Source organism: Neomonachus schauinslandi, chromosome 6, assembly GCF_002201575.2.
Source record: "Neomonachus schauinslandi chromosome 6, ASM220157v2, whole genome shotgun sequence".
NCBI classification, from domain to species: Eukaryota; Metazoa; Chordata; class Mammalia; order Carnivora; family Phocidae; genus Neomonachus; species Neomonachus schauinslandi.
The window spans coordinates 120357767-120373659 of NC_058408.1; the positions used below are offsets into that span (position 1 = coordinate 120357767).

The window sequence follows — 15893 nt, forward strand, 5'->3', positions numbered from 1 at the left end:
TTTAACATGGGAAGTCAAATTGGGGTGGGTCAAAGTATGTGAGTCGCATACTAGATTGTATGTATGCTTGATTTCATGCTTTAGTAATTGGCTTGAGGTTTAGAGGCAAGCACCAGTATTGGAAGAATGTTGAAAAGGGAACAAAGACAAGTGAATTAGAGAAGAAGTATTAAACTTTTTTAAGTAGATTATTTTTTCTCAAATGAAATTGTACACAGGAGCCTAGATTAACATGTGCTTGCTGTAGTCGATTTGAAGGTGGGATGCTCAGAGGCTTACCTCCTCAGCCTCATGAAGGTTTTCCCTGAGCACTTTTTTGGGGTACCCATGGATACCTAGAACAAAGTTTGAAAGCCCATGGTTTAAATAAGAATTAGAAGAAAGTCAGATAGCTTCATTTGATTTTTTTTCTCCAGCTTTATTGTAGTATGATTGACAAAAATTACACATATTTAGGTTGTCCAACATTTTGGAAAACTATAAAAAAACATAAACTTTTCTCATATGGCTTCATTTTAATATAGGAAGACATGGTCACTAACACTGGCTTTCCAGGGTAGAAAGGGGCATAGCTGATAGCAGCCCCTATAGAATGAATCCCAATTTCTAGAAAAGCAGTTTACCAAGTCAGGTGGATATTTTTTCTGCCGGTCTTTGAAGGAAGCATCAGAGTATAATTAAAAGAGCTATGGATTGGGAGATATTTGTGTTTAGTTCTAGTTCTGGAGTTAACCGAACATGTGACTTAAGGAAATAAGTGAATTTATCTGAGTATCAGTTTCTCTGACCTACAAAATAATTATTAGAAATAGATCTCAGGGTGCCTGGCTGGCTCAGTCAGAAAAGCATGTGACTCTTGATCTCGGGGTCGTGAGTTTGAGCCCCACGCTGGGTGTAGAGATTACTTAAATAAATAAAACCTAAAAAAAAAATTAGATCATTTATTTCTTTGCTCCCTTATAACTGGAAATTCCTGCAACTCTATAAAAAATTACATATACATTTAAAGAAGAAAAATAAGATGAAAGTAATGAAAATCATGACATTATGGGTGATTTTTATGATTTTAATTACATTTTCCTATAATAGCTTTCCATTTAAAAAATTATATATTGGAGGAAGGAGTTTAAGACTAAGTAATATTTCTTTTTTCTAAATACCTTTCTTTTAAATAAATTCCTGCTTTTTCATAAATTTGTATAATTTAGGACTCCTTTTTTTTTTTTTAAGATTTTATTTATTTCAGACAGAGAGCATGACTGGGGGCCGGGGGCGGGGTGTGGAGGGGCAGGGGAGAAGCAGACTCCCTGCTGAGCAAGGAGCCCGACTCTGGACTTTATTGATCCCAGGACTTTGGGATCACGACCTGAGCCGAAGGCAGATGCTTAGCCAACTGAGCCACCCAGGCACCCCTAGGACTCATTTTTTTATATGTAGCCTTGAGTAAAGGTCTCTTTATGAATGTATGTGGTAAAGTGAAGGAAAACATTAAAGTTTCCAAAATCATAGTTGACTTCTATGCTTAATTGCATTAATTCCATAATCTTGGATTAGAAATGGGTAAATAATGATAGAAAAATATGAAATATATATTGAATTCAGATTTACAGTTTCTTTATATTTTTCCTGTGCCCTTCCCCTTTTCTGTAACTTTAAATAATAAATAAAATATGATTCTTACTATAAAACTTTCCAAGTAACATGAAAAGTGCAAATAAGAAAATTAAAAATTATCATATTCCTCACTAATCATCAATGACATTAACAAACATAGGAATGTTCACCAAATGTTATTGTTACAGGAATAAAAGAGGTCTTTGGTTGTCTATATAACTTTTGTATCCCTCAGATAAAAACTGAATGTCAATATATAATATAAGATAGACATTGGAACACTTTATGGTCTAAGTGGTGATTATCTTGTAGTATTTCAGTAATCATTGCTATTTACCATTTGCTTTTCAAGAGAGAGTGTTAACTATTTCTGATGACATTCTCAAAGCAGAGCAATATATTTTTACAACAAATGACATTGAAAGCAAGTAATCTGATGACTTGTGTGGTACTGTTTGAATTTATGGTAATGACATATTTCAAGAGATTCTTATAAATAAGAAGATTGATTGCAAGCCTTCTCCTCTGACATACCAGGCAACTGTCCCAAACCGACCCCACATCCAGCTTTTAGAGGTCTTGAGGATTCTAGTTCCTAAGTCTTTTAGGGTGTTTACAGGTAGTTTCTTTTTGGGGTCCCCTTTGGAGGCAGCAAGTACAAGAAAGCAAAAACCTAAGCATTGTTCTACCTACCCTCTGTCTTCCAAAATCTTATTAATGTCTCCTGTCTGATACTATCTTTCTCTGCCTTGTGGAGTTTGATCTTTCTTTCTTTTTTTTTTAAAGATTTTATTTATTTATTTGACAGAGAGAGACACAGCGAGAGAGGGAACACAAGCAGGGGGAGTAGGAAAGAGAGAAGCAGGCTTCCTGCCGAGCAGGGAGCCCGATGCGGGGCTTGATCCCAGGACCCTGAGATCATGACCCGAGCTGAAGGCAGTCGCTTAACCAACTGAGCCACCCAGGCGCCCCGAGTTTGATCTTTCTTTGCTCTTTTTAATATTTTATAGAAAACAAATAATGTTTTACATTATAATGACTGGACAATCTGATCTTGTTTTCTAGTCGTTCCCACTCAGTTTTCTCTGTTACAATACATATGAAAGAAACTACAATTGATGGAGAGGAGCTTGTTAAAATTGGAAAGTTGAACTTGGTAAGTATCTACCTTAATACTAGTTTCATTCTTTTTTTTTTCCCTCCAGCATTATTGAGGTATAATTGACAAATAAAATTATATATTTAAAGTGTACAATGTGATGATTTGATATATGTTTGCTTTGAGAAATGAGTACCATAATCAGGTTAATTAACATATCCTTCACCTCACATAGTTACTTTTGGGGGGGGGTGCTGTAAGAATGTTTAGGTCTACTCTTAGCAAATTTCAGTATAGTATTATTAACTGTCGTCACCATAGTGTACATTAGATCCCCAGAGTTTATTCATCTTATAACTGAAGGCTTATCTTATACGCTTTGACCAGCATCTGCTTCTCCCCCATTCCCCTGCTCCTGGTAACCGTCATTCTCTCCATTTCAGTGAACTTTCCTTCTCCCCACCCACCTCCTCAATTCTACACATAAGAGAGATCATATAGTATTTGTCCTTCTCTGTCTGGCTTATTTCACTTTGCATTACATCCTCTAGGTTCATCCATGTTGTTACAAATGGCAGGATTTCCTTCTCTCTCATGGCTAAATAAATATATTCCGTTGTATATGTATACCATATCTTCTCTATATTCTTTTTTTTTTTATGATTTTATTTATTTATTTGATAGAGAGAGACACAGTGAGAGAGGGAACACAAGCAGGGGGAGCGGGAGAGGGAGAAGCAGGCCTCCCACAGAACAGGGAGCCTGACGCGGGGCTCTCTCCCGGGACCCTAGGGTCATGACCTGAGCCAAAGGCAGACGCTTAACGACTGAGCCACCCAGGCACCCCCATTTCTTCTCCCTTCATTCATCAGCTGACACAGTTTCCATATCTTTGCTATTGTGAATAATGCATTGAACGTGGGAGTGCAGATATCTCTTTGAGATACTGATTTCATTTCCCTTGGATAATATACCTAGAAGTGGGATTGCTGGATCATATGGTAGTTCTTTTCAACTGTTTCATTCTTTTTTTTTTTGAGAGGGAGAGAGAGGTTGCAGGAGCAGAGGGAGAGGGAAAGAGAGAATCTTTTATTTATTTTTAAGATTGATTTATTTTAGAGAGGAGAGAGGGGCAGGGAGAGGGAGAGAGAATCTCAAGCAGAATTCTGGCTGAGTGAGGAGCTGAACATGGGGCTTGATCTCGTGACCCTGAGATCATGACCTGAGCCAAAATTAAGAGTTGGATGCTTAATGGACTGAGCCACTCAGGCCCCCTCAACTGTTTCATTCTTGACCACCTCGGAGCAGCTTGAAATTCTGTACTTCTAGACAATAGTTTTGAAGTCACTAGGTAATTAGCTTTGTAGTGGATTGTTAATTACAAAAAAATTATTTTGCTAGCTATTTAATATATTATATTTGAGAATGAAAGTCTTTGTGTCCAAATCCAGTGGAACTAACAACCTACTTTTATTTTCGAAATTCAAGGTTGATCTTGCAGGAAGTGAGAACATTGGCCGTTCTGGAGCAGTTGACAAGAGAGCCCGGGAAGCTGGAAATATCAATCAATCCCTTTTGACTTTGGGAAGGGTTATTACTGCTCTTGTAGAAAGAACACCTCATGTTCCTTATCGAGAATCTAAACTAACTAGAATCCTCCAGGATTCTCTTGGGGGACGTACAAGAACATCTATAATTGCAACAATTTCTCCTGCATCTCTCAATCTTGAGGTAAGCCCTTTAATAGGTATCTGCAAGTGTAGTAGGTGTAATTATTATTTAGCTATCACATAATTTATTTTACTTTTTTATCACATATTTAAAAAGTTCATTAATTGGCTTCATTCGTTCTAAGCAAGAGTAAAAGAATCGGGATATTACACATGGACATAGAGGAGGACACCACTGAAAAAATTGTCTTTCTCCTTCCTGGCAGAGTTTTTAATCTTAAAAAGCCAATTACTTAATGGCTTTTCCCACACAGTCTTCAAAAGAAATTGCTGTGGTCATTAGTAGTGCATGGTTACATGGGGTATGGAGATTTTTTTTTTTTTCCCTAAAGATTTTATTTATTTGAGAGAGAGAATGAGTGGGGGGGAGAGGGAGAGGGAGAAGCAGACTGACTGCTGAACAGGGAGCCTGATGGGGGGCGGGTTACAGAGATTTAAGTGAGGACTTAAAAGTGGGTTAAGTGAATGCTAGTGTTGTAGAAGCTCTTAGAGGGCACTGAAGATGGGTTGGATGTGTGAGAACAGGTGGTAAAACCAAGAGAAGCAAAAAAGATGGTGAAATCTCTTATGATTGTTTCCTTTAAATGGAGTTACAAAAGGTTTTATAAGGTCTCTAACTCTCCTTTCATTTTAAAAAACATCTTTACTGAGATATAATTCACATACCATTAAATTCACCCGTTAAAAATATGTAATTCGAGGGGCGCCTGGGTGGCTCAGTAGTTAAGCGTCTGCCTTCGGCTCAGGTCACGATCCCAGAGTCCTGGGATCGAGTCCCACATCAGGCTCCCTGCTCAGCGGGAGGCCTGCTTCTCCCTCTCCCACTCCCCCTGCTTGTGTTCCCTCTCTCACTGTCTCTCTCTCTGTCAAAAAAAAAATAAAATCTTTTTAAAAATATGTAATTCGATGATTTTAATATATTTGCTGAGCTGTGCAACCATCACTAAAGTCTGTTTAGAGCATTTTCATTACCCCAGAAAGAAACCTTGTAACCCATTAGGAATCACTCTCCATTTGCCCTCACTCCCAGCTCTAGGTCACTACTAACCTACTTTAAAATATTTTTCTTTTTTTTTTTTTTTAAAGATTTTATTTCTTTATTTGAAAGTGCATGCACAAGCGGTGGGGAGGGGGGCTGGGAAGGGAGGGTGCAAAGGGAGAGGGAGAAGCAGACTCCCCAATGAGCAGAGAGCCCAATGTGAGGCTAGATCCCAGGACCCTGAGATCATGACCTGAGCCTAAGGCAGACGTTTAACCAACTGAGCCACCCAGGTGCCCCACCCTACCTTTTTAATCTATAGATTTGCCTAGTCTGGACATTTCGTGTAAATGGAATTATGCAATAAGTGTTCTTTTGTGACTGGCTTCTTACACCTAGCATGTTTTCAGTGTTCATCCATGTGGTTAGCATGTATCCATGCTTCATTCTTTTTTGTAGGTGAGTGAGTAATTTTCCATTGTATGGGTATAGGATGTTTTGTTTATTCATCAGCTGATGGGGTTCATTGAGTGTGAAGACTGAAGTAAAAAATTCTTAGGGTATAGTGGTCCTAGTGGATGATAGATTTTTAGGTTAGATACAACCATAAATTATTTCTTGTAAGTTATTTTTTTTCTTGTAAGTTATTTTACAGTACATTTTATATAACAGAACTACATTATTCTTGTAATATCTTTAGTAATTGGCATTTTCTTCACAGGAAACTCTGAGTACATTGGAATATGCTCATAGAGCAAAGAACATACTAAATAAGCCTGAAGTTAACCAGAAACTCACCAAAAGAGCTCTTATTAAGGTAATTGTGAATTTTGGTAATTGTTAAAAGATTTGTTCAATTGCCTGTGGTAAGGCTTTACATCTAATGATTTTAATTAATTACCTAATATATTAAAATGTTTTTTTCTAATGCTAATATGGTGACTTTACCAGCTCTATCAAGTCAGCAAAATTTGCAATTATTTACATTTACAAAATTTATTTATTTGTAGCTTTAGTGTATAATCACCATACATTAATGTGGTATTAGGGTATAATTTCCATAAGACTCCTCCATTGTAAGCCTACAATGCAATGATTTTTAGTACATTTATAGAGCTGTGCAACATCACTATAATCTACTTAGGAAATTTCTTTCACTATATAGTTTCCCTTTGCCCCTTTGCAAACAGTCAGCCAGCCACTGATGTACTTTTTGTCTGTAGATTTGCCCTTTCCAGACATTTCTTAAATGGAATCATGCAATATTTGATTTTTTGCATCTGACTTCTTTCACTTAGCATAACATTGGGGCTTCATCTATGTTGTAGCATGTATCAATACTTTTTTTAAATTTTTTTTTTATTCTTATTGTAGCATGTATCAATACTCTTTCTTTCTATTGCCAAATGGTATTCCATTAAATGGATAATAACACATTGTGTTTATCCATTCACCAGCCAATGAACATTTGGATTATTTCCAGTAATGCTGCTATGAACATTAGCATATAAGTCTTTGTGTTGATGTATTTGCAGTCTTCTTAGGTAGATACCTAGCAGTTTAATTTCTGTGTTGCTTAATAAGTTTATGTTTAACTCTTTTAGAAACTGCTTTCCACAGTGGCTGTACCACTTTAAATTTTCATCAGCAGTGAATGTGTGAAGGTTCCAGTTTCTCCACATCCTCTCCAACACTTGTTATAGTCTGTCTTTTTAATGTTAGCCATTCTAATAAGTGTATAATTGTACCCTCAGTGTGGTTTTAATTAGTATTCCCCTAATGAATAATGAAAATGAGCATCTTTTCACATGCTTATTATCCATTTGTATATCTTTTTTGTGAAAAGTCTATCCAAATTCTTTGCCCAATTTTTAGTTGGTGTTCTTCTTATTATTAAGTTTTGGGTTTTTTTTTTAAGATTTTATTTATTTATTTGAGATAGAGAGTGAGAAAGAGAGTACGAGCCATGGGGGGAGAGGGAAAGGGAGAAGCAGGCTTCCCGCTGAGCAGGGATCCCTCATGGGGGGCTCAATCCCGGGGGGCTCAATCCCAGGACCCTGGGATCATGACCTGAGCCAAACGCAGACGCTTAACCGACTGAGCCACCCAGGCATCCCTTATTATTAAGTAGTAAAGAGTTGTTCATATCTTTCAGCTATAAGCCTTTATGAGATGATTTGTAAATATTTCCTCCCAGTCTGGCTTGTCTTCCTTTTCTTAGTGGTTTATTTTATTTTATTTATTTATTTATTTTTTAAAAGGATTTTATTTATTTATTTATTTGACAGAGAGAGACAGTGAGAGAGGGAACACAAGCAGGGGGAGTGGGAGAGGGAGAAGCAGGCTTCCTGCCGAGCAGGAAGCCCGATGCAGGGCTCGATCCCGGGACCCTGGGATCATGACCTGAGCCGAAGGCAGATGCTTAACGACTGAGCCACCCAGGTGCCCCAATTTTATTTTTTTTTAATTGAAGTTTTCATTGAGATAATTGAGAGAAATAATACAGAAAGATCCTTAACACATTTTGTTAAACTACAGTAAAGTATCACCACAGGGATATTGACATTAATAACAGTCCATTCATCTTATTCCTCAGTTCTTCTTGTACTCATTTATGTCTGTGTATTTAGTTCTATACAATTTTGTCACATGTGTAGGTTTGTGCATCAACCACCACAGTTAAGATACTGAGCAGTTCCATCACCACAGGGGTCCCTCATATTGCCTTTTTTTTTTTTTTTTAAGATTTTGTTTATTTGACAGAGAGAGACAGAGCGAGAGAGGGAACACAAGCAGGGAGAGTGAGAGAGGGAGAAGCAGGCTTCCCGCTGGGCAGGGAGCCCGATGCAGGGCTCGATCCCAGGACCCTGGGATCATGACCTGAGCCGAAGGCAGACGCTTAACAGCTGAGCCACCCAGGCGCCCCGAAATGGCAAGAGTTTAGATATAGAGCACAGATTAATGGATACCAGAGATTAGGGAGGGGAAGTGAGAGTGGGAAAGAAGTGATTATAAAAAGGCAATATGAGGGGCGCCTGGGTGGCTCAGTCGGTTAAGTGTCTGCCTTCGGCTCAGGTCATGATCCCAGGGTCCTGGGATCGAGCCCCGCATCGGACTCCCTGCTCAGCGGGAAGCCCGCTTCTCCCTCTCCCACTCCCCCTGCTTGTGTTCCCTCTCTTGCTGTGTCTCTGTCAAATTAATAAAATCTGAAAAAAAAAAAAAAAGAAAACCCTAAAAAAAATAAAATAAAATAAACTCTTGCCATTTCAAAAATGTTATTGAATAGAATCATACAGTATGTAAACTTTCGAGATTGCATTTTTCACTACTACTCAGCAGAATTTTCTGGAGGTTCACCTGAGTTGCGCACATTGATAGATCTTTCCTTTTGAGTGCTAAGTAGTATTCCGTGGTATGTATATATCATACATATAGTTTGTGTAACCATTTACCTGTTGAATGACATATGGGCTGATTTCAGTTTTTCACAATTACAAGTAGAACTGCTGTGAACATTTTGGTTATAGGTATCCGTGTAAACATAAATTTTCACTTTTCTGGAATGATTGCCTAAGAGTGTAAGTTGTTGGGTATGGTAATTGAATATTTAGTTTTTTTAAAGAACTGCCAAGCTGTTTTCCAGAGTGGCTGTACCATTTTATATTTCCACTAGCAATATAGGAGTGATCTAGTTACTCCACATATTTACCAGCATTTGGTGTTGTAACTATTTTTTATTTTAGGTATTATGATGAGTATAATAGATGCTAAATATCTCACTGTGGTTTTAACTTGCATTTCTCTAATGGCTAATGGTGTTGAGCATCTCTTCATGTGCTTATTCGCTATTTGCATATCCTCTTTGGTGAAATGTCTATTCACGTCTTTAGGCCCATTTTCTAATTGGGTTTTTAATGTTTTTATTAAAAAAAGTTTCAGGGCACCTGGGTGGCTCAGTTGGTTAAGCATCTGACCCTTGATTTTGGCTCAGGTCATGATCTCAGGGTCCTCGGATTAAGCCTCACGTAGGTCTGCTTGTCTCCCTCTGACTCTGCGCTCTCTCTCTGTCTCTCTCTCAAATAAATAAATAAATCTTTGAAAAAAAATTTGGTGGAGCTGCCTGGGTGGGTCAGTTGGTTGGGCGTCTAACTTGATTTTGGCTCAGGTCGTGACCTCAGTCGCAGAGTCATGAGATCGAGCCCGAGTCAGGCTCTGAGATGGGTGTGGAGCCTGCTTAAGATCTCTGTATCCCTCTCCCTCTGCCCCCACCTCTTAAAAAAAAAAAAAAAGAATTTATTTTATTTTTAAGTAATCTCTACACCCAGCGTGGGGCTTGAACCCACAACCTGGAGATCAAGAATCGCACGCTCCACTGAGCCAGCCAGGCTCCCTGCTAATTGGATTTTTAAAAATTATTGTGGTTTGAAAGTTCTTAATGTTTCAGATACTAGTCCTTCGTCACAAATGTGGTTTGCAGTCATTTTCTCCTAGTCTGTAGTTTATTTTCTTTATATGGCCCTTTTTTTTTTAAAGAATTTATTTATTTAAGCTATTGAAAGACTCTATTCTAAACAGGTTAATATTGAATGAAAAGTATGATTATGACTTTTATTTTTCATGCTTTAAAAAACATAAAAGGAAAAAAAATAAAAAAAATAAAAAACATAAAAGGGCTAAGTACATGTTTTATTTGTTAAATATCCTCCCCAAAATGAATGAACAAAAAGTTAAATGCTAAATTGACACCTACAATGTTCTTCTTGTGTAGGAATATACAGAAGAGATAGAGCGTCTGAAACGAGATCTTGCTGCAGCCCGTGAGAAAAATGGGGTGTACATTTCTGAAGAAAATTTTAGGTAAGACCTTGGATGTGGAAATTAATTTCCAAGAATAATCATTTCCTGATAGCAAGGTGTTTGAAGTAAAATTTACTTATGTGACAGTAACTAAAATCTTTATATCTAGTGCTTCCTATAAATGCTTCTTTTTCTTTTGACATTAACAGGTAGTTATCAAACAGTTAAAAATTTTTATATGGCTTTAATTTTAAATAATTATAGATTCACATGAAGTTGCAAGAAAAATACAGAGAGGTCCCGTGTATTTTTCACTTGTTTTCCCCACTCATTATCTCTTGCATAACTTTAGTAAAACATCAGTGGTGGTGTGTGTTGGGGTGCATTTTGGGGTATGTGTGCAGGGGGTAGGAGGTATAATTGCTTTGTATATATACTTTAACTCACTTCTCCCATTTTGCCCCTTATCTCACCCCCTCCTCTTGTGACACCTGATGCCTTTAAGTCCCAAGCCTTTCCTGGATTCTGTGGGTCCTATTTATACTCCATATTCCTGATTGCAGACGCTTAGGTTGTATCCCTCCCCATCTTTACTTTGTGAGTTATAGTCCTTTGTCAGCTTGGTAGCTTCTCAAATTTTATATATACACATGCTTTTTTCCCCTCATAGGTAGGGATTCTTAGTTTCAAAATGGAGGTCACAAGAAGAATAGTCCATTTATAAGACAAGAACAAGGAATACATTTGTTTTTTATAATTTGTATTTATTACTTATTGATATTTAGGCATCATTATCATAGTGATAAATGGTAGAGATGATGTGTAACTCTCACAGTTTTGTTAGAATAAGTTTTAAAGGAATTAGGAAAAAATATTAACTGTTAAACTCATTAAACTTTATTTTAGAGCCATGAGTGGAAAACTAACTGTTCAAGAAGAACAGATTGTAGAATTGATTGAAAAAATTGGTGCCATTGAGGAGGAGCTAAGTAGGGTAAGCATTTAAAACCGTATTGAATGAAAAAACCCCAAAACACAACAGTATTGTATGTTACATGAAAAGGGAATATTAAAAGAAAATTTCAGAACTTGAGGGACCTGATATTTTTTTAAGATTTTTAGTTTATTTTTATTTTTTAAAGATTTTATTTTTTCTAAGTAATCTCTACACCCAACATGGGGCTTGAATTTATAACCCTGAGATTAAAGAGTTGCATGCTCCACTGATTGAGCCAGCCAGGTGCCCCTAAAGATTTTTTATTTTTAAGTAATGTCTACACCCAATGTGGGGCTTGAACTTAACATGCCCGAAACCCTGAGATCAGGAATCTCATGCTCTGCTGACTGAGCCAGCCAGGCACCACCCCCCGCCTTTTATAACATTCTTTTAACTTGTACTAAGTCTTTGAAATCCCATGTGTGCTTCATCTGTATATCTCAGTTCAGACAAGCCACTGTTTTTTTTTAAAATAGGCTTCATGCCCAACGTGGGGCTTGAACTCACAACCCTGACATCAAGAGTCACATGCCCTACCAACTGAGCCAGCCAGGCGCCCCCCCCCCCAATATTTTTTAAGATTTTTTTTTTTCTTGCTGACTCTTATACTAAAATTAAGTTGTATCATAATTTTACTGTAATCAACGATGAAGAAACTCTATTTTAAACACATTAAGGCAGCATTATGAGAAATTAACTGAATTGTGCGGTTTTATTGTTAAAGCTAAATAATGCTGAGACATTTTCATTACCGTGTGTATCATATGAGGGAATGCAGATGTTAGGAGAAACCAGATGTTGAATAACTAAGGTGGAGAGACGTGACCTTTCTATGCCACCCTCACATTGTCAGTGTTGAAAGGGACCTGAAGAACTAACACCACTACACTAGACCTGGTATTTAATCTCAAAAATTTTAATGAATTTGCAGGAAGAGACCAGATAACATAAAAAATGCGCTAACCTACCTGGTGACTTGTTAACAACTTGTCACAGCTTTTGCATGGAAATAATTTGTTTGATTCTTCTGTTATATTATGGACTAGCCAGGTGTTTCACCAACCAGTTCAGCATTTTGTAAATCTTAAAAAATGTTTAAATGTTATATTTAGGTTACAGAGTTATTTATGGACAATAAAAATGAACTTGACCAGTGTAAGTCTGACCTGCAAAATAAGACACAGGAACTTGAAACCACTCAAAAACATTTACAAGAAACTAAATTACAACTTGTTGAAGAAGAGTATATTACATCAGCTTTGGAAAGTACTGAGGAGAAACTTCATGATGCTGCCAGCAGGGTTTGTCTTTTGTTTTGATTTGTACTTGCATTAAAGAAATTAGAGAATGGGTAGAAGTAACTTTCTTTGCTTAAGCATTAACCGTGAAATTCTATTTATCCACCCCAAATGATATTTCTGTCAATTTAAAGAACATTATTTTACTATTTCATCTGAATTTTCCTCACTAGAGTTTCCGACTTAAGGAAAAAACCATTCCTGAAGTTTTGTAAAAAGAAAATAATTTTAATGTACTTTGGGGACACTGAGAACAATGATGCAGTACTTTCCCCTTTGGTCATGATTGGAACTAATCAGTTATAAAGAATTTAGCACCTTCTAATGGTGCGAGATGGTGAAAGAATTGTTTATTAGGTGCATGTTAGAGGAAATAGTAACACATAATAGAAAAATTTATGAGGAACCATAATTACTATATTAGGTTGGCAAAATCCCTTTTCCTTGCTAGATGAGGGGAAATTCCTGGGCAACTGGATAAATTGGCATGAATTGAAAATGTGTTCTGATACAATATCTAAAACTTACTAGTCCTCATCAGGAGAAATCCTTATGTAGCACAGATATTTTCATTAGACTGTTTTGTCATATCCATCTTAACAACATTTATTTTAAAAAATCATGTATAGTTGCTTACCACAGTTGAAGAAACTACAAAAGATGTATCTGGTCTCCATTCCAAACTGGATCGTAAGAAGGCAATCGATCAGCACAATGCAGAAGCTCAGGATATTTTTGGCAAAAATCTGAATAGTCTGTTTAGTAATATGGAAGAATTAATTAAGGATAGCGGCTCAAAACAAAAGGCCATGCTAGAGACTCACAAGACTTTGTTTGGTAAGTTCAAGCATTTCTAATTAGTCTTTGTGTGATTAGTGTGAGACTAATTTCAAAACTGATCATTTACTATCTTAAAAAACTCAGGGGACCATGTCACTAGTCCCCTCCAGTGCACACACTATCTGTCAGACTAGGGATTATCTTTTACTGCCTTTGAATTAAAGCAAATCTTAGCTGGGTTTGGTTTTTTTTTTTCCTGTTTTCTATAAAGTAAGTTTAACCACACCCATTGTTTGTTATCTTCATTTAGGGGGAAAAAACTTTTTTTTTTTTAAGATTTTATTTGAGAGAGCAAGAGAGCGAGCAAGCACAAGCAGGTGGTGGGGCAGAGGGAGAGGGAGAAACAGACTCACTGCTGAGCAGGAAGCCTGACGCAGAGCTCGATCCCAGGAAGGCAGAGGCTTAACCATCTGAGCCACCTAGGTGCCCAGAGAAAAAACTCTTAAATATTAGTTTTTTAATGCGAAAGTATTATCTTCACTATAGAAAACGTGTAAGATACAGAAATGTAAAAATTTGTAAAAATCACCTAGAGTCTAGTTGCTCTAAGCCAACCACTCTTAAGTTTGGTTTATTAATTTTATAACCTCTTTTACCTATTATAATACCGTGATTACCTGTAGCTGGAGATCACAATGATTCTTGGTTTACTGTGAACTATAGTGATGGGTCTGATAAACTGACAAATATGACATGTCTTGCAGAATACTCTAGAACATAAATAATTTATATTTGAAATGTTTCCTAGCTGATGTATTGAGCCAATTATTTTAAGCTTATTTGTTATTACAAATTTCCACAAGGATATAATTTTCTCAACCTCTTTAAAGTACTTCTAACTGGGGCGCCTGGGTGGCTCAGTTGGTTAAGCGACTGCCTTCGGCTCAGGTCATGATCCTGGAGTCCCGGGATCGAGTCCCGCATCGGGCTCCCTGCTCGGCAGGGAGTCTGCTTCTCCCTCTGACCCTCCTCCCTCTCATGCTCTCTGTCTCTCATTCTCTCTGTCTCAAATAAATAAATAAAATCTTTTAAAAAAATAAATAAATAAAAAAATAAAGTACTTCTAACTGTATTAATATATTTATGTCAAAGTTTGTATCTTTTTTCTTTTTGGTATAGGTAACCTGCTGTCTTCCAGTGTCTCTGCATTAGACACAATTACTACAACAGCACTTGGATCTCTCACATCTGTTCCAGGAAATGTGTCTATACGTGTTTCTCAGATTTCTAATAGGATATTAAAAGAACAATCATTAGCAGCAGAAAGTAAAACTGTACTTCAGACATTGATTGTTAGTAAATCTTTTAAAGTATTTTTCAAGTGTTACTTTGCTAAGTCTTCAAAAACAATGTTAACTGCTCTTTCATTTTAAGTTTTACAAGACATGGTTATAAACATCACTTTAAGAATAGATTTATATATATATATATTTTTTAAAGATTTTATTTATTTGAGAGCGAGCATGAGCTGGGTGAAGGGCAGAGGGAGAAGCAGACTCCCTCCTGAGAGGGGAGCCTGAAGTGGGACTCAATCCCGGGACTGGGATCGTGACCTGAGCCAAAGGCAGAATCTTAATTGATTGAGCCACCCAGGTGCCCCAGATTTTATATATATATATATATTTTTTTTTTTTTTAAGATTTTTATTTTTATTTATTTGAGAAAGATTTATTTTTAACATTTTTGTTTTTATTTGAGAGAGAAAGAGTGCGCACTTGAGAGCGCACAGTGGGGAGGAGGGACAGAGGGAGAAGGAGGAGGGGTAGAGGGAGAGGGAAAAGCAGACTCCCCGCTGAGCAGGAAGCCTGATGCAGGGCTTGATCCCAGGATCCTGGGATCATGACCTGAGCCAAAGGCAGATGCTTAACTGAGTGAACCACCCAGGCGCCCCCAGATATATATTTCTTTTAAAATTTTTTTAAAAAATATGATTTTTATTTTATTTTATCTTTTTTAAAGATTTTATTTATTTACCAGAGAGAGAGACGGCGCAAGCAGGGGGAGCGGCAGACAGGGAGAAGCAGGCTCCCAGCTGGGCAAGGAGCTGGATGCGGGATCCCCTGGATCATGACCTGAGCTGAAGGCAGTCGCTTAACTGACTGAGCCACCCAGGCGCCCCCGAGATTTATATTTTTAAAAGCAAATCTCTCCACTGTTTTTTTCTCCCAGAAAGATTAACTTCCAAATGCATATAACCAACCTTTGAAACTTTTTTCACTAACATCTTATAACATTAAGAGCAGGAGTTAATAAGCCTAATAATTAGAAAGGACAGGTTTAGCACCAGATGAATTCAGGGGACCCACGAGTTGGTGGTTGGCTCAGAAATTGGTAAATCATCTTTTCCTCAAGGGTTCTGGAATGGTAATGCTGATGTTAAAGTTGACCCAACCAGAGGGGATATAAGCTGGTTAATTTTAAAATTATGGTAATACCAAGAAGTGCAAGAAAAAAAACTGCTAGAATTCTAGGAACACATATGACAATTTATGGGGTCAGATCTGTGTGATCAAGCCCTTCTGAACTGTAAGGCTCCTGT

General features: G+C 37.2%; 1 protein-coding gene across 1 annotated transcript in view; it reads left to right on the plus strand.

The window, feature by feature from the left end:
* Nucleotides 1-15893, plus strand: part of KIF11 (kinesin family member 11) — a 42935-nt gene that overhangs the window by 8954 nt on the left and 18088 nt on the right. The window contains exons 7-14 of the mRNA XM_021699757.1: nt 2680-2770; nt 4202-4444; nt 6144-6239; nt 10191-10279; nt 11126-11213; nt 12329-12517; nt 13144-13351; nt 14474-14646. Of these exons, the coding sequence (XP_021555432.1) occupies nt 2680-2770; nt 4202-4444; nt 6144-6239; nt 10191-10279; nt 11126-11213; nt 12329-12517; nt 13144-13351; nt 14474-14646 (1177 nt within the window). The remainder of the gene's footprint in view (nt 1-2679; nt 2771-4201; nt 4445-6143; nt 6240-10190; nt 10280-11125; nt 11214-12328; nt 12518-13143; nt 13352-14473; nt 14647-15893) is intronic.